The 18,432-nt window shown below is 37.6% G+C and overlaps 1 protein-coding gene across 1 annotated transcript in view; it reads left to right on the top strand.

Annotated features, from left to right (window-relative positions):
• LOC140163523 (E3 ubiquitin-protein ligase rnf213-alpha-like) overlaps positions 1 to 18,056 on the top strand; it is a 115,278-nt gene extending 97,222 nt beyond the window's left edge. The window contains exons 66-73 of the mRNA XM_072186837.1: positions 3,574 to 3,715; positions 8,174 to 8,242; positions 10,025 to 10,208; positions 10,996 to 11,275; positions 11,773 to 11,967; positions 13,341 to 13,430; positions 14,521 to 14,699; positions 15,556 to 18,056. Coding sequence (XP_072042938.1) covers positions 3,574 to 3,715; positions 8,174 to 8,242; positions 10,025 to 10,208; positions 10,996 to 11,275; positions 11,773 to 11,967; positions 13,341 to 13,430; positions 14,521 to 14,699; positions 15,556 to 15,700 — 1,284 coding nt within the window. The 3' untranslated portion in view covers positions 15,701 to 18,056. The remainder of the gene's footprint in view (positions 1 to 3,573; positions 3,716 to 8,173; positions 8,243 to 10,024; positions 10,209 to 10,995; positions 11,276 to 11,772; positions 11,968 to 13,340; positions 13,431 to 14,520; positions 14,700 to 15,555) is intronic.
• The last annotated feature ends 376 nt before the right edge of the window (positions 18,057 to 18,432 follow it).

Below are 18,432 nucleotides of genomic sequence, written 5' to 3'. Positions count from 1 at the left end.
TTGACAAAATGTTTTGCAAAACAGCCAAAATATTTTACAATAACATTGTTTTTTCATATAAAACATTTTCAAGCCCTTTATATAATAGACATTTAAAACGCTTTTGACCAAAGTAAAAACATTTTAATAACTCACTTATAACATTTTAAATACATTTTCCTTTTGTGTGTTTGCTGGGATGTGAATTGTATTTGTATTTTGTTCACACTTGTTTTTGTAAGGACTTGAAAGCACACTTGTTTTCTGATGTCCAATTCCATTTTACCTTCGCTTGGCATAATCACTTTGATAATAATAATAATAATAATGGACATTTATAAAGCGCACAAAACAAATGGTCTCTAGGCGCTGCACAAAAGGAAAATACCGTAAACTACAAACATCTTAAAAAACTACAAAAGCATAAAACCCAACAAAATTAATATCAATTCTTAATCTACAACAGGATAAAACCAGCAATCATAACTAATACACAAATATCAATAATGCTGAGCCAATTAATATTGATATAAATAATATTATAAAATAAAGAGATTTAAGTGGCAATATAGTACTCAAAAGTACCTGATTGGGCCAAAACCGACAACAACAAAACAGAAAATCAGAAAGCGCCTAAACTTGAGGTCGTTTGGGTGTTTCTGGAGGGAAATGTTTGCCGACTGACCTGATGAACAACCAAAACTTTTTTATTCTAGATTAATTGTTGTATATTCATAACCTCATTAATAAACGCGATGCGTGCGATCCAATCATATTTTATTATTTGTGAAAACGCTTGAACGCAAATCGAGGTCATTAATATCTCACAATTGACCGCAAAATGCGTAATTGTTCCAATGTCGCACACAATTGACTTCTCGTGCGCCAGACAGCGTCCAACGAACTGTGCGTGCGCTGGCTGCCGTATTTGGATTGCGCGCTACCATATTTGGACAGATTCTGATAAGCACTTTTGTTATTGGTCGTTTTGTTTTAGCCTGATCGATTTTGGGAAAGGGAAGATGTAAAATTGTTTATTTTACAAACTTTTGAGGAAAATTTTGTGTTATTTTGTAAAGTTAAAAGATCAAAGTGACGGTTATGAATGAGGTTAATAACTTTGCATCGCACACCGTCATCATCCCTATATCTTCGTGTTAAAAATTGCCGTGGTAGTACGATAAATCCTCACGTTTTTCAACAACTACGCATGGTGATTTTGAGCTATTTTGTTCGAGATAGGCCGTGCGACTCAGGCTATGCATACAATTTGAGATTTTGAGAGCCGGCCACACTGTTTCTATTCTATGTTTTACGATTTTCGCATGATCAGTATATGGCTGGCCGTAACCGCCATTAACGTGGAGTTGCTACTGCGTAGCTTACTTTTTCGCCATGCGAGCTAAATTAACCAATCATGTTAGATCTTTTCATTACGCTGGAGCCAGTTGATGCATCATCGCTCCAGAGAGAAAAACTCTTGCCAAAATTAATGTTTACTATGTGGATTTTAAATGAATCGAATGTAAATAAACCACAAACAGTTGTACAGGATCAATACCATTGTTTGATTAGTGTATAGTCAATGTTACCTTGCATGCATGTGCCATGTGTGTGGCGTGTTTGTTTGTTTGTCTACTGTGTCAGGCCAGGATCACTGACACCCACGGTACTGATACTGTCATACTATCACGGTGATCATATTGTTGAATGTTGTTGACTTTAAAATAATCATGATGCAGTCATGTCTACAGTAGAATTCACCACGACCTTTGAAGGACTTAAACCCCATTAAAAGCTATTAAACCAAGATAACACTCAATGAAAACAGCTCAACTATGTTACATCAGATCTTCTCTGGTTAAATACACACTGCACTTGTGTCTGTTTTACCTGTGCAATGAACAATGAGCTGGTATTATAGTTTCAGTTGGGTGAATGATTATAAAGCTTAACGCATAAGGTAACAATACTGTCTGGGCTTTTGTTTACGAAATGAGACAATAGTCTGCTTATTGTTAACCAGCGTTCTTGAAAATGAGAAGCATAATGGTTTGCAGACTTAACACGGTTTAGAAATAATTTGTTCATATTTTTTGGTGTTATCTGTCGTTTACATATCCTTCCTAAAACACAAAAGTACCAATATTTCCAAACACCTAAATTAGCTAAAATTTAGGAAATGTTACAAAACTATATTTTCTAGAATTTCAGAGAATACTTTAAATATTGACTGGTTATTTTTTACACAGTGACGTCATATAGGCAATGGCATAATACTTCTAACATACACTAGGTCACGCGTCAATGGTGAGCGCACTGAGTATTGTGTATAGGAAAACGGGCAGTACCGTAACTACAGTATGTATGGCCTACTACTAGTATATAAAGTAAATCCGAACTGGTTTGCTGAAGGTCGAATTCCGCAGGCCACGCCGCATAAGATGTACAAATCAGCTCCCGGCGATACACTGCAGATCGCAGAATTGTGTGCATGGTTTACCACCACTCTGCCTAGCTATATAGTTGTGTACAATACTGTATGAGTTTCTTGTGAGTGCATGTCCATCTTAATAATAAGTCGGTTCGTACTTTTCATAAATTACTTTTTGAATCATAACTATCGTGACCGAGGATATCTTGCAACTACGTGAAGCTCGTCTGGCAAATTCTTAATGACTAAATTCGCTTCACGTAATGAGTAAATCGTACTTGATTGGTCAGTTTTACCTCCGAGTAATGAAAAACTCTAACATGATTGGTCAATTTGGCTCCACGGAACAAAAAGTCAGCTACGCGAAGCAGCTCCACGGTGTGGCGGTTGCGGCCTACCATATCAGTATCCCATATGATATTTCTAGTATCCCATATGATATTTCTATTGTAAGAAAATTTTATTTGTTGTCACGTAAATCACAGGTTTCGTTTAAATGTACTAACTGGAAATTAAATGTACTAATTAGTGAGGACCGGTATTTTGCTGTGGATATGTTTAACTGCAATTTTGATGTAAAACATTTGAAATCCGCTGTAAAAATTTTGATAATATTCAACTCTTTGAGAAAATTATTTTATAAAGGAATGCTGGTAAAACCAGGTGCAATACAATGTACATTATTGACACACTATCACGCTCTTTATCTTCGTCAATAATAGAATAATTGATTTCAATCGAATTGAATGCATGAGTTTGTAGTTGACTACTGAGCGACCTAAGCGATCGATTGCTAGCCAATCAGATAGAACTCCTTTTCTTGCGTTCAGTGAAATACCACTCGCCTGTCGCTCACTACCACTACCGCCTGTCGCTCACCAACGGAGTATTAAATTTATATTTATCGTATAGGGGCGTCGACGGTGTGCATCGGTTATATATCGGGCATTGTGAAAAATCTAAACATTTTGCTTTGGACCTCGGGATATTCCTCGGTTCCAAAGGCAAAATGTTTAGATTTTTCACAATGCCCTCCAAATAACCGATGCGCAGTTATTAACCTATAAATGTAGAAATTCAGTGCAACCTGATAACACAACTCATGTTTAACCCATTCAATGTTCATTTCTTATTAATCATCCAACATATTTTGTGTACAGGCTCATGTTCTCTCAGTGGCTCAGCATCTACCAGATCTTCTAAGGCTTCAACAGATGCTGATTGATCAATTCCACCGACGTATTGATGCAACAGAAGCAGATAAAATCACAATAGAAGACTTTCTGGCTAATGCAAACAGAGGTATGAGATGAATTTATTTGAGTTAATCTTAAAGGAGTAAGGTCTGATTTCTTCATGTTCTGTTTCCTATCTTACATTGAGGCCTACCATTGAAACAATGTTTCCAAATTTTGAGTTGCATTACTCCAGCCATTTTGATATGAGAAGCAAAAAATGTGTACAAAAATGCCCTGTAGGATAGTACCATATGGAAACCTTTTTTAGTGAAAAGGACCCTATCAAAATTGGCCTGAACGCACAGGTCATGCATAGTGAACACAGATCGATACTGTCAACGACATTGGAGGATCGGTCGAATTTTTTAAATTTTGACATACGACTCGTTTATTGCTATTTTAACCACTTTATATTGTGTTTTATTGCAAACAAATACACACCTTTTATTCTGTATTACTTATTTTGCAATATTGTGGTTACAGAATAATACAAATTAAAAATTTAATTACAATTTTTGGCCACAAATACGAAAGAATCTACACGAACTTTGCGAAGAAGTTTGTCCGTGTTACACACAATAGCCCACTTAACCTCTTCAGCGGGTTGTTTGTTTACTTCCTGATCGATTGGCTTTGCGCATTCAGTGCGTCGAAATGTTTAGGTCTGTGCAAACGACTAGGATATGACGACCTGATGACTAGATTTCAGTCCGACTTCGAATTCACGGTTATTTCTTTCTTGAACACACGCGAGTCTTAATCTGAAGCCATCAAAATGGATGTTACATCAATGGAAAGCGGTCACTTCGAAGAAATTTTACTCAAGAGATCCAAGTGAATAGATGGCGCTGCTTATTTTTCTGGTGAAGAGAAGCTGACTAGAAGGTCCCGATTTTTCAAGAAACGCGAAATTTACACTGAAATTTTCGCGATTTTTGACTAAAAATAAAAGGTTTACCACTAGACACGCGAGTCTAAACAAGTTTCGAGCATGTTTATTTTTGAAAAAATCAAAAGATCACAGTATTAGTTCCATGTAACTAGCGGATCCAAGTTATATCACTATAAATTATGTTTCGGTGGCAAGAGATGTAAAAAAGGACCCGATTTTAGCCCGTGTTTCCATAGGAGTTCAAGCGTGAAATAGCTCGGAAAATCTTAGTTCCCCAAAGGTTTCGATATGATACATTTTCACTCAAATCATCGAAACTAAACATATCTCGGGCATTAAATTTTACTGAGGTATGGATAATAAGAACAATATGAGACTAGAAACCACAGTTGTGTTTGACCAAACACGAATATCTATGCCCGTGGCCCACACTCTCTCTAACACCCCACCAGACCATCACTCTCTTATACTCCACCAGACACTCACTCGCTCTAAAACACCACCAGACTGGACCACACTCTCTCTAATACCCCACCAGACCCTCACTCTCTCTTATACTCCACCAGACACTCACTCGCTCTAAAACACCATCAGGCTGACCCATACTCTCTCTAATGCCCCACCAAGCCATCACTCCCTCTTATACTCCACCAGACACTCACTAGCTCTAAAACACCACCAGACTGGCACACACTCTTTCTAATACCCCACCAGACCCTCACTCTCTCTTATACGCCACCAGACACTCACTCGCTCTAAAACACCACCAGGCTAACCAAACTCTCTCTAATACCCCACGTACCCAGCCATCACTCTCTCTTATACTCCACCAGACACTCACTCGCTCTAAAACACCAACAGGCTGACCCATACTCTCTCTAATACCCCACCAAGCCTTCACTCTCTCTTATACTCCACCAGACACTCACTCGCTCTAAAACACCAACAGGCTGACCCATACTCTCTCTAATACCCCACCAAGCCTTCACTCTCTCTTATACTCCACCAGACACTCACTCGCTTTAAAACACCACCAGGCTGACCCCAACTCTCTCTAATACCCCACCCAGCCATCACTCTCTCTTATACTCCACCAGACACTCACTAGCTCTAAAACACCACCAGACTGGCACACACTCTTTCTAATACCCCACCAGACCCTCACTCTCCCTTAGAAGCCACCAGACACTCACTCGCTCTAAAACACCACCAGGCTGACCCAAACTCTCTCTAATACCCCACCCAGCCATCACTCTCTCTTATACTCCACCAGACACTCGCTCTAAAACACCAACAGGCTGACCCATACTCTCTCTAATACCCCACCAAGCCTTCACTCTCTCTTATACTCCACCAGACACTCACTCGCTCTAAAACACCAACAGGCTGACCCATACTCTCTCTAATACCCCAGCAAGCCTTCACTCTCTCTTATACTCCACCAGACACTCACTCGCTCTAAAACACCACCAGGCTGACCCCAACTCTCTCTAATACCCCACCCAGCCATCACTCTCTCTTATACTCCATCAGACCCTCACTCTCTCTGAAACACTACCAGACTGGAGAATACCCCTTTAATCCCAAAACATTGTGTCCCTTTAAGCGGTTAACCTCTTAACCCCATTGTACGTCTTGACGTATATTTGAAGCCTTCATCATTGCAAATACAGGTAGCTACCAAAATGCTACCTATTATGATACACTGTGTTAACCGGTCGTACCTATTTTGCTTTTTAAAGCATATGAACTTTGACCTCTGGGGTTGCGGCTAGCATAGCATACTTCTAGGGTCATAGGCCATCATTGTACCAAGTATGAACCCTGAGGGCGCTATAGTAGTTGAGCTAGAGCTGTTTGAAATTTTACACATATTGCCCCCTGTAGCCCATGACCTTTGACCTTTGGGGTCGGGGGTACCTAGGATGTATCTAGGGGTCATGGGCCATCATTGTACCAAGTATGGGCCCAGGGGCTACTTTAGTTCCTGAGCTAGAGGGGTGCAAAGGACTGATCTTGAGAAGAAGGAGAAGGAGAAGGAGGAGAAGGAGAAGTCGAAGACTAAACACAACAAATACAATATCTATGCCCCGTTGCACGGGCATAGATAATTTCTTCTCATACATTTGTATTCGATTTGTATGAAGAAAAGTGGAGGATGAAGCTGAGGCACATACCTTTAATATATACTTCCATTAAAAAAAAACCACAAGTATTTCTAAGAATGGTGTCAGGTTTGTGGAACTACTCTGTGGACTCATTATTACAAACAGTTGAGTAGAATGAGTTGTGATCATAAAATAAAAATGGATTTTTAATTTGTGGACTGGATAAGTGGTCAAGCTCCATTGTTTTCAAAAATTAATTTGTAAAACACTAGCAAACTTCTCTTGTAGTAAAACATCCATTCTACATAGTCTGTAAAATTTGGAATTTCAAAGTGTACCACCAAAATGGACCATTTTGCCAATAGGTTCAAATGTTATTGTAAGAGCTCCCTATTCCAGAAAAATACAGAACTAAATTTTTTGGATTAAGAATATTATCTTGTTTTGCCAAATGAAACATAGCTAAATCTTAATTCTTTACTTAGTTTTAACTGACAATAAAAGTCCAATTTTTATGGTTTTACAATTTGAGGGAAAATGGGCCAGAACCATGCAATTTTGTATGATTTCTACAATTGCTGTCACAAAATTAAAAAACTTGGCACAAGTCTTAAGCATTCAAAATTTGATAGCCTTATAAATTATTTTTTTAATGTTAATTTTGATAATTGGTTATGAAAGATATTAGAAAATGGGTTTAAAAAAATTAGAATGCATAACCTGAAATTGGTCTTAGTACAAATCTTTGGGCTTGATTGTCACATCATACGAAAAACACCCTAAAAACGCATGTTTTTGGCCCTTATTTCCAAAAATTAGCCAAATATTAAAATTTGACTTTTATTGCTAGTTTGACTAACTAAAGGATGAGGATTGACCTGTTTCATTTGGCAAAACAGGATAATATATTTTAATCCAAAAAAAAATAGTTATGTATTTTTCTGGAATAGGGATCAAAGCATATGTTATACAAAATGCAAATGTGAGTTAGTTACCTGAATTAGGAATTACTTAAAATACATTTTGCACTCTAACATTGACACTAGGCCTGAATCCTAAATTCTAAATCTAATCCCTAGCCTATGGCTAGCATGCAGAGCATTAATTAATGACTAAGAACAGGAAATAAATTAGCAAAATAATCCAGGCAGTAGGCAATGATTGGCATTTACTTGTCAATCAGCATCACTTTGGAGTTGAAATTTTGTCAACCTGTAAAAACAACATAATTTTTACAAAAAAATTATGGGTATCAATCGATCGGTAAAGTAAACAGAAAACGGAAGTAAACATAGAACATGTGTTGTGTGAGAAAAAGGATTTGAATATAATTTTGGAAATATTCTGAGGTTGCACTGAATTTGGTTGCACTAAAGACAGTAGAATCTTGATGGGGAAAATGACTTCAATGAATCCAATGATATGACTTGTAATGGAATAGATTTTGCACTCTGACTCATAGTTTGAAATTGCCACAAAAATCACATTATCACAGCAGTGCTACATTTTGTTCTCCTTACAGAGCTGAAAGATGCGGTTGGGATATTTATCAGTGTATGGAATCAAGTGAGAGAAGATATCTTCAGACATGGTAAGATACAGGTTGCAGTGTTTTAACAAGTAGACCTACACTATAGGTTATCACAGTACCGGTACAGCCCATCAAGTGTGAATGGTGAAGCTTTCATCAAACATGGCTCTGTCTTCATCAGGATGGGGAGTCAGAGCCATGTCTGACGAAAGCTTCACCACTCACAAAGTGACCGGCTGCACCGGTACTATGATAACCGAAGGCATAGTCATTAAAACATGACTTACAATGAATTCCTGTCGAGAAATGAAGAGATTATCGGGGCAATAAAGAAATAATAAGCATGAAAATTGTGTCCGGAAAATATTTCAGGTCAGGAATGATTGTCTTATATCTGCAAGCTAAAATATTATGTTATGGTCTTCGGTATTCCTTAATGGAAGGTAGGCACTTGTGGCTACATTCATTTATGCAGAGGTCTTGTGGTTCTTGATCAGTTTTTATTGTTATTTTGTTTAATTGTGTTCATTTTTCAAGTTGACCCTTATCTTAATATTTTGAAAAACCAATGTGTAATCTTTGTCCTGAGATACAGGGCCGCAGAGAGAAGAGCCATGCTTAGAAGGGGTCTCAAAATTCTATTTTTATTTTAATACATACAAGTGTTTATAAAATGCATACAAAAATAAAGGATATTTTTACACTAAAAATGTCATCTAATAATAATGTTATTTATTTGAAATAAGTAAATTTGGGCCATCTGCATGTGAATCTTGGGCTCCTTTATGCCTGACCCTAAAGGAGGCATTCACTATTCCCCATGTTGCCCTCCCTTGTTCGAGGGTCTGCTCACATGTGTAAATGAGCAAACTTTAAGTTACTTAGTTTATGTATCAATTGGTAAGTTTTTAGCGGGTTCGCCGTCGAACAAGTTTAGAACTGTCAAGCTTTTGTCAGGAGTAGCTCTGACTTCTTCAGGACAAAGTACCTAAGAATGAGACATGTAGGGTGCCCCTTGCCTACTGGTGGCTCTAAAAAGAGCCGTTCACTGAAGACAGTCCCTTGTCAACAGGGAACAAGCAGTCCTCGTCTATGTGCTAGTGTAAGAGGTTTGGTGGCTCTAAAAAGAGCCGTTCACTGAAGACTGCCCCTTGGCCTTGTCAACAGAGAACAAGCAGACCTTGCCTATCTGCTAATGTAAAAGATTTGGTGGCTCTAAAAAGAGCTGTCCACTGAAGACTGCCCCTTGTCAACAGAAAACAAGCAGACCTTGCCTATCTGCTAATATAAAAGATTTGGTGGCTCTAAAAAGAGCCGTTCACTGAAGACTGCTCCTTGTCAACAGAGAACAAGCAGACCTTGCCTATCTGCTAATATAAAAGATTTGGTGGCTCTAAAAAGAGCCGTTCACTGAAGACTACTCCTTGTCAACAGAGAACAAGCAGACCTTGCGTATCTGCTAATATAAAAGATTTGGTGGCTCTAAAAAGAGCCGTTCACTGAAGACTGCCCCTTGTCAACAGAGAACAAGCAGACCTCGCCTATCTGCTAATATAAAAGATTTGGTTGCTCTAAAAAGAGTCGTTCACTGAAGACTGCCCCTTGTCAACAGAGAACAAGCAGACCTCGCCTATCTGCTAATGTAAAAGATTTGGTGGCTCTAAAAAGAGCCATTCACTGAAGACTGCCAATTGTCAACAGAAAACATGCAGACCTTGTCTATCTGCTAATGTAAAAGATTTGGTGGCTCTGAAAAGAGCCGTTCACTGAAGACTGCTCCCATCGTAAAAGTCTATCCCACTATTAGTTTATGTATGTTGTCCATATTTTCATATATAACAGGTGGTATATCAGCGGTACCTCGTGAGTTCTGTTTCCGTGTCATGGATACAACTGACAGCCTTGCAATGCTGCTACCAACAGACAAACAACCAGGTGTGTGTTCCACTGCATTGGTTCAGTTCCTTATCAATACTCACAATGAATTCATGGACTTCTACCATGGTCTGATTGGTGACAAGCCAAGGTGAGTGTCTGGTGTGAACGGATACTATCTGCATCTGCAGGGGGGGCTTTAAAACAGAGATGTACTATGACTTTCTCTATGCCTACATGTACCTTTTGCTGTTTTTGCAATCCATCAGTACTTATACATGTACAAGTTTTTCACAAAAAGCACCCACATTTGTCCAAATTGGGGGCTTTAAGGGCACATGTGTCGAATTGGGCACATGTGTCTGCACTGAAAACCCACCCATCGATATACAGAAAGGTACCCCATACCCAAAACTGTGACACATCCCTGTATACTATTAAATTTGATATTTATTTTTGATTTCAACACTATAATCCACTACTTTGGAAAAATCAATAAAGTAGACTTGGTTACATTGGCTTGAAAAGTTATATTTATAAAGTTCCAAGTAGAGTTTCTTCCACTGATTCGGAGACATGCTGCAAAATAAGGCCATAGGCCTTGAAATATAATGCTGTGTCGGACATAGTCCTTGAACACAGCAAAAGTTGTAATTCAACAAAAACATGTGCATCCAGTGAGGCTGAGGTCGTCATCAGTGCTCGGGCCCCAGTTCTTTAAAGTAGAAATACTCAGCGACTCGTTTCTGACTAGAAAACATTTGCACGAACATGTTTTCTAACCCTGTTAGAAATATGCTAGACTTACCATGATATACACTATCCATAAGCACATAAGAAAAGAATTCTGGTGCCTGAAACACAAGCTATGACCCCAAGTTTCCTACATACAACAAAATGAATATCATTGAAAACTTGTGTATTGTTTCTCTTCACAGAAGTGACCCCATTCCTGCATGTGACATAGCAGTCAGCCATCTTGTGACATTTGACCTTGATAAAGATCTGCTTCCTTTGATGTTGGCTCACAAAGACTACGCTGTACAAGCTGACCATGGCACAACCCAAACCTTCAACTTGATGTCATTGCAGAGACAGATTGAGGAACGATTTGTACGAGGGCGTCCTAAGCTTGAGGAACAAACTAAGCGTATTGTTTTTCGGCAAGAGCTGCAGAATGCTGCCGTGTTTCAGAAGCTGAGGAAGAACGTACCACAAGTAAGTATTGCTGTAAGCTCAAAAACTCTCACATTACAGGAAAATAACCATGGAACTACAAGCTCTTGATTTGATGTCTAGTCCCTATACCCAGGGAGCTATAAGCACTGCCTTTGCACCCCCTGCCCCCGACTAAACCAAACCAACTTTTTTAGATTCCTGAGATGACCCCAAAACATAATCAGGATGTTCCCAAAAATATAAACTGGCTCCGAGGGGGGGGGTCCAAGATAGTGTCCAATATGGCTCCCATATGAAGGTAATCACTATAAATGATGAATGACCAAACTAACTGTTTTAGCTTAAATAAAGAGCCCAGCATAAACTCGGGTTGATATAAAGAAAAAAAAAAAAGTCCCAAGAGTCAGTGTATTTTCAAAATGGCACCCAAAATGGCAGCCAAATACTGTTTGGATGTCAAGGTCCTGGTCTCGATCTCAGTCTATGCCGCCACTTCTCACTTTCTTTCTTTTCTTATTGGACTTTTCTTTCAACAGAAGCCACTGACAATCCAACATCAAATTCTATCTCAAGTCAAATCAGTCTCTGACCTGGGTGATTGTCTGGCTGCTTTAGACATTGCCATTGGATTCCTAGCATCTACAAGTAGCCCTCCTGATGTTCGTATCAGTGATTACTTGCACACCACTCTGAGCCTACCTGAGGATAGAGGCATCAAGAATGTACCCAAGGTAATAACAATAATAATAATATGCACATGTTTATTAAGCGCTTACAAAATTAATCTCGAAGCGCTGTACAAAGCATCAAGGTGAGTTGAAATTCATACACCCCCTGTGGACATGACATTAATCCCCACTCAGGCAGTGTAGATTTCAAATAGGTAACTTTTTGAAATTCACACTCCCTGTGTGGAAGATTAAGGTCATGTCTTCCATAGGGGGTGAGATGGCCGAGCGGTTAAGGCATTACGCTGTCAGCCGGGAGAATATGATCGGCGAGAGTTTGAGTCATGGGCTTGCCTTGTGAGAATTCTCTTCCTCTCCAAAATGTTCCTATAAGGTCGGAAATTCTACAATTGTGTGCAGTTACTTAACAGAATAAATTTCTTCTCACCCCATACACTGCTTAGCACGTGCAGATATAGGTAGTGTGTGTGTTACATCTCGTTGTTCGGAAGTAACATACGTAAAGCCGTTGGTCCTGTGTACAGGAAGTGTCAAACCCTGTGCACATTAGGTATCATAACTATTCGAAAAGAGAAGGGGGACTATCCCCGGTTCTGATATCTGCAATCAATCCTAGGTTCCAGGATCGCGCATTTTGCACGTAAAGCCTGTGCCATGATACTCAATCAGTTGAGGTGAGCACGTATATGGAAGGAAGGGAGGGGTGTATGGATTTCAACTGGAATAGCCCAGTATGTATAGCAAACACATCACAAGTACAAAGACCAAATTAAAGAAGTTTTGTTTCTACCTTGATTCACTAAATTCAAAGATGTCTGACTGACTATATATGTAATCTGTTTTGCACATCGCCACCTTCATAACCAAATTGCCCAAGTCATTTTTTGCAGTTTTGACTGGGGCAATTTGGTTATGAGGGTGACGTAATGATGGTAGGCCTATGGTGTTGGTGTTGGTGGTGTTGAAATTAAAATAGGCCTATATGCATAAGATTTACGTAGGCCTATTCAAACTAATGACAAAGAAAATGTCACTGATAGTGGTAGAAGTCCTGGAATAACTGTCTAAGTCATTGAAATGAATATAGCCTAAGTCACACTCACAGATTTAGGCCGAAAATCATATAAAGGTGTTATGAAGGTGCTCTCTATGGTAACAACTAAGTCATTTTGTTGCAAGGTGGCAGTGGCGGTGCTAGGGGCATCCCCCAAATATGTTTCTTGCCCCCCCCCCCGACAAAAATTCCTGGTGCCACCTCTGCAAGGTGGGAATTGTAAAACTCAAAACCTCAAAAAATGACTGGGCAATTGAGGGGTTATGAGAGTGACGATATGCTTGAGGAATTAGAGTCTAGTTAGGGAGATGTGTTATTTTGATATTATTATTTCTTGTATTGCAACCTATTATTTTTTCAGGCTCATAAATATTGTCGCCTCTGTCACATATTGGCACTGTGGCAGACACTGGCAGTAGAAAGAGCGTGTAGACTACATGAAGATGAACAAGTAAGTTTAAAATGAGAGTTATTGCAATTAATATTATGTTAATAGAAGGGTCTAGAGAAAAAGTGCCTAAAATGATATCAGCAGAAGATTTGAAATGATTAAAATCTGATATTATTACCTCTGCTATTTTAGAAGTGTGCTATTATGTTTAAAATCCATGCACCACCTATAGAAGACATGACCTTAAAGGATGTGTACGGCAATCACAACATTATTGTCTTATAATATAATTATCAAACACGAATCATGTGGTTTTATTTTAAACAAACTCATATTGACCATAAAAAAACAGTCGGCTTTCAATATGCTATGTTCAAAATCCCAGCGCCGAAAATTGTCTAGAGCAATGACATCATGGGTATTTGTGCTCATTTGTCATCAGCCTTCATTGTGTTATTGGGATGTCATTGCTCTAGACAAATCTGATCTGACCAGGCCAAAGTCAGTAAGGCCTAAAAAATTGTTTGATTGGCGTAACATAAAAAAAAAAAAAAAATAGGGTGGTCGGTCTGCAATTTTTTTTTTACACACATTTTATGCGGTAAATTGCTTTTTTTTTCATGTTTTTTTTTTAATTGTAGGGTTTATTTTTTAAATTTTTAAATTTTAATTTTTTTGCAAAAAAATAAGAAAAAAAGTGAAATTAGGATGCAGGCAAAAATAAGAAGCAAAACACAAGAAAATAATTTTTTTTAATTAGCATTATAACATTTTAAACCTCATAGCTTTGCAACTAGAGTGCACTAGGGATCTGAAAATTTCAACAAAAGTACTACAGGTTAGTTTGTATGCTGCTGATTACAATAAATAAATTTTCAAAATGTCTCCTTTGGGCTAGTTGGAACAGATCGTGTCACATGTATTTGATGTTTAGCCTTCTCCACTTGGGTGTCAACTGCAGAAGACAAGTTCTAAATTTTCTTCAAAAAATTCAACATTTTTAAAATAGTACATTTTCATGACCATATTTGGAATCAGCATGAAAAAAGCATTAAAATGAGTACAAACAAGCCTAGTATTAGTTCAGTATGTTGAAGCCTTTAACCAGCACAAAGAGCAGTAAAGATTTCTTGCTCTCATTCCTTTCTAGGATCCTTTTGTAAGTGTTGCACCAGAATACCAACATGATCTAAGCAATGCCCAGATTGCTGGCTTGGTGAAAGTGAGAAGACATATCAACTTGAAACACATGCTGGCTGAGCTCTATGAATATATGGTGCTACATTTGACAAATATTGGCAATGAAGAACAAGATATCACACAGTATAGGTAAGCTCATAACTTAATTTACCCAATTTTACTCAACAAATATAGGAACATGATATAGTATCTTTTAGGTATTGATAGTAGAACTTTGTTCCCAATCTGAATATTCTCATTAGGTTCCACTGCCTGAACAGCATTGACCACGTCTTATCTCCTTTTTCAACCAAATTGATGGTAATAACTCTTAATACAGTGAGCTATCTGACATGTAACCACAAATTGTCTCAGGCAAAAAACTCACTTCCTGGGAACTAAATACCACACAAGGTCATATTTTTATGTAACCCATTGATCCATATCTTATACTGCCTCTATAGTTTGATCAGCTTGTAATCGGCGGGCCTTATAACATCGCGGATTATTAAATATCAATATATTTCATTTTGAGAATTGCCTTGTGACATCTTGCCAGAAGCATCACAAAGTATTGATTGAAGTCCTATACTTTGTCTACTTTATTTAACACGCACAATATTGACCAGACAGGTCAACTTTATCACTCTTAACTCTATCACTCTTTTTCGGCATCCCGCCGATTATGAGCTAATCAAAGTATAGCTATAATGACAGCCTGATGATCTTGTCACCACATTGACAAATACTAACCTCTGGACAGAATTCCATCCATTTGTGATCAATTATGTTTAGGCAATGGAACCTAATGCTAGATTTGTGAGATTCTCTACATTCAAAGGTATATTTTAAGGTAAGTTGACATTAGACCAGCTGGATCAGGCCAATTTTGGCTTTCCCCTAGTGTGTGTTTGTAACTTCTTACAACCAGTAATTATATCGATTTATATTTCATCTGACAAAAAAAGCCATTTTATTTAATACAAATGTGTATATTTATTTACAGTATTGTGGATGTCCTGGAAGCATTCATGGATGAGAAAGATAGCAATTCTATGATCCATGGACTACAAGAGAACTTCCCCAGGGATATTCAACTGCAGCATGCTGTACATACTTGGAGGACATTAGTGGAACTTGCTCAGCCATAAAAAATGAAAGAGAAAATGGGGAAGACAGAGGGAAAGAAAAGGGACAAGGAGCCAATTTGCCATCAAAATTCACCCAATCCTGGGCCAAAATTGTGTATTTATTTTTTTGCACATTATACCAGCACATTGTACCAGCAAAGCCCTTTTCAACCCGGCCAAAATAGTGTAAAATACAAAATAAAGCCTAACATAGTTTTTTGGGATGCTCGAAAACTTTACGCATAATGTACAGTCTCTGTATAAAAGAAACTGGTATATGTTTGTATCCCACCGATAATACCGGGCTATACACGCACATTGTACCAACAAAGCCCTTTCACCCCTGATTATGGCCCAAAATAGTGTAAAATACAAAACAAAGCCTAAAGTAGTTTTTTGGGATGTTCGAAAACTTTACATGTACAGTCTCTGTATACATAAAAGAAAATGGTATATGTATGTATCCCACCAATAATACCGGGTCATATGATGCAACCGGGAATATTTATACTTCCAAAATCTACCACAGGGGTAGTGTGGATTTTGAGTGGAATAACTCAATAAGGTAATTGGAAGTACTGAATAAGTGTGGTAAATTAGATGTTGTGAAGCTTTAAGGAAGCTTGTACTGTTATGGGTGAGATAACTTGAGGAGAAAATGCGATGACTTGAATACAGAATATGAAAGTGTATGTAGTAAACATGCAGCACTTAAAGATGGATATTAACCCCATGAGAACTACCTGCCTATTGGTCAAAAAGAAGTTTTCATTACAAATTGGACCAATCAGCAACGTTGTTAGAATAATTTCACCGCACCAAAAAATTGGGGTGAATTATTTGCAAAACTCCATTGTGATTGGTGATTAAAATGAAAATATCATGTAGTTAACCAATCAGAGGCAATGTTAGATCAGCAGGTAGTGCTCAGTGGGTTACCCTAGTTGTACTCGAGATTCATTTAACCAAACTATTTTTGTTGGATAAGTATATTTTTATGTATTTATTTACTCAAATTATATACAAAATAATGTCTCATATTATCTTTAGCCTTGTTAGGACGAGATAAAGTTAACATTGTATAAAAATATGAATAAAATGATATAATTATATGTTGTGTAGTGCATTTTTGCAACTCTGAACAGATTGTAATCGTGTACTGTTGTTTACTATTCATTAATGTATTATAACTTTACTCAAGAGTCTTAATGTAATGCCAGATTTGCCAGTAGTTTATTTGCATGTATTATATTTAACTGAAGAGAGCAAATTGTATATTAATAATATTAAGTATATATTGTCAATGACCATGTGTACATATGCAAAAAGGATGGTCACAGTAAACACTGAGTTGCTGTAATAAGGCGATGAAAAAAACCCTGTTTTATGGGCCCGACCGTCCCAGATTTTGCGTTTTGGATGAATTTTTCTTTAGTTTGGCTAAAATCAGCCATTTTTTGGCCAAAATTAATTGATTTTGACTGAAAATTTCAGAACATTTTTCAAAATATGTTTGAAAAAAAATCATGATTTTGCAAGTTTGTGATGTTTTAGGGTAATTTTAGCCACCAGAAAAAAAAAGGCCGCCCGTAAAACAGGTTGTTTTTTTTCATTCCATAAGGCGACGAAAAAAAGAAACCCTGTTCTACGGGCGGACGGACCTTTCAAGTAGGGTCGGTCGGTCTGCTTTTCTTTTTTCTTTTTTTTTTAAATGACCCCAAAAAAGTCACCAAAACTGTAAATAATTTGCAATTTGAGAAGAAAAAAATTGTGTTCCTGAAATTTTCGAAATTTGGGTCGGCATTCATTTGTACAGGAAAAATTTTTCTCCCAATTTGTTCAAAATCTGGGTCGGTCGGGCCCGTAGAACAGGGTTTTCTTTTTTCGTCGCCTAATGGTGATTTTTCTTTGATTAATGCTGGCAGTAAATATGTATTGGTGTGATTCCTCAAATGGGGTATGTGGTGTCCAGGGTCTTTCACTGAGATGAATAATTATTGAAATTTGTAAAAATTAAATATTTATTTATGTGTTTTGTGTATGTCAATTAAAGGAGTCACCCCACTTGGCCAGTTCACAGCAGAGGAAATGACCTACAACTGTTATAATTGAAGACCGAATTAAAAAGACTAGTTTGCATATGACGTTCTGTCAACTGGACCAAAAATACCGTACTGCGCAGGTCAGCAACCAATCACGCCGCGCTTTTACCCTGACGTCCGATGCAAACTAGTCTATGTAATTCTGTCTTCAATTAAACCCGGGCCTGTTACTTTGATGACAGACAGAAGAAAATTATTCATTTAGTATTAACTGGAGATAAAAGAAAAAGTTCACTATTTTTCTAATTTCTTGAAAAAAGAGCAAAAAACATGCATTTCTGAGACAAAATCAGAAACTTGGAATTTTCACTTTATTGTGTTACTTTAATTAAATGATATATGAATGAAAAATGCCTTTTCCAAAAACTAGAATGCATAAATTGAAATTAGACTTCATACAACTCTTTAGACTTGATTGTCACCGCATGTTTTTGGCCCTTAATTCATAAATTTAGCCAAATAGTGACATTAACTTTTATTGCCAGTTAATACCAAATGAATAATCAAGATTGAGCTGTTTCGTTTGGCAGAAGTTGATAATATTTTTTACTCCCAAAAAATTAGTGCTGTATTTTTCTGGAATGGGGAGTAGTCACTGATACTCATTGAGTGTCTGTGATTTTAGTTGACTCTAAGGGCGAATTTCTCGAC

This window comes from Amphiura filiformis, chromosome 11 (genome assembly GCF_039555335.1).
Source record: "Amphiura filiformis chromosome 11, Afil_fr2py, whole genome shotgun sequence".
NCBI classification, from domain to species: Eukaryota; Metazoa; Echinodermata; class Ophiuroidea; order Amphilepidida; family Amphiuridae; genus Amphiura; species Amphiura filiformis.
Note: the sequence above shows the minus strand (reverse complement) of the source record. Positions and strands in the feature narration are given on the sequence as shown.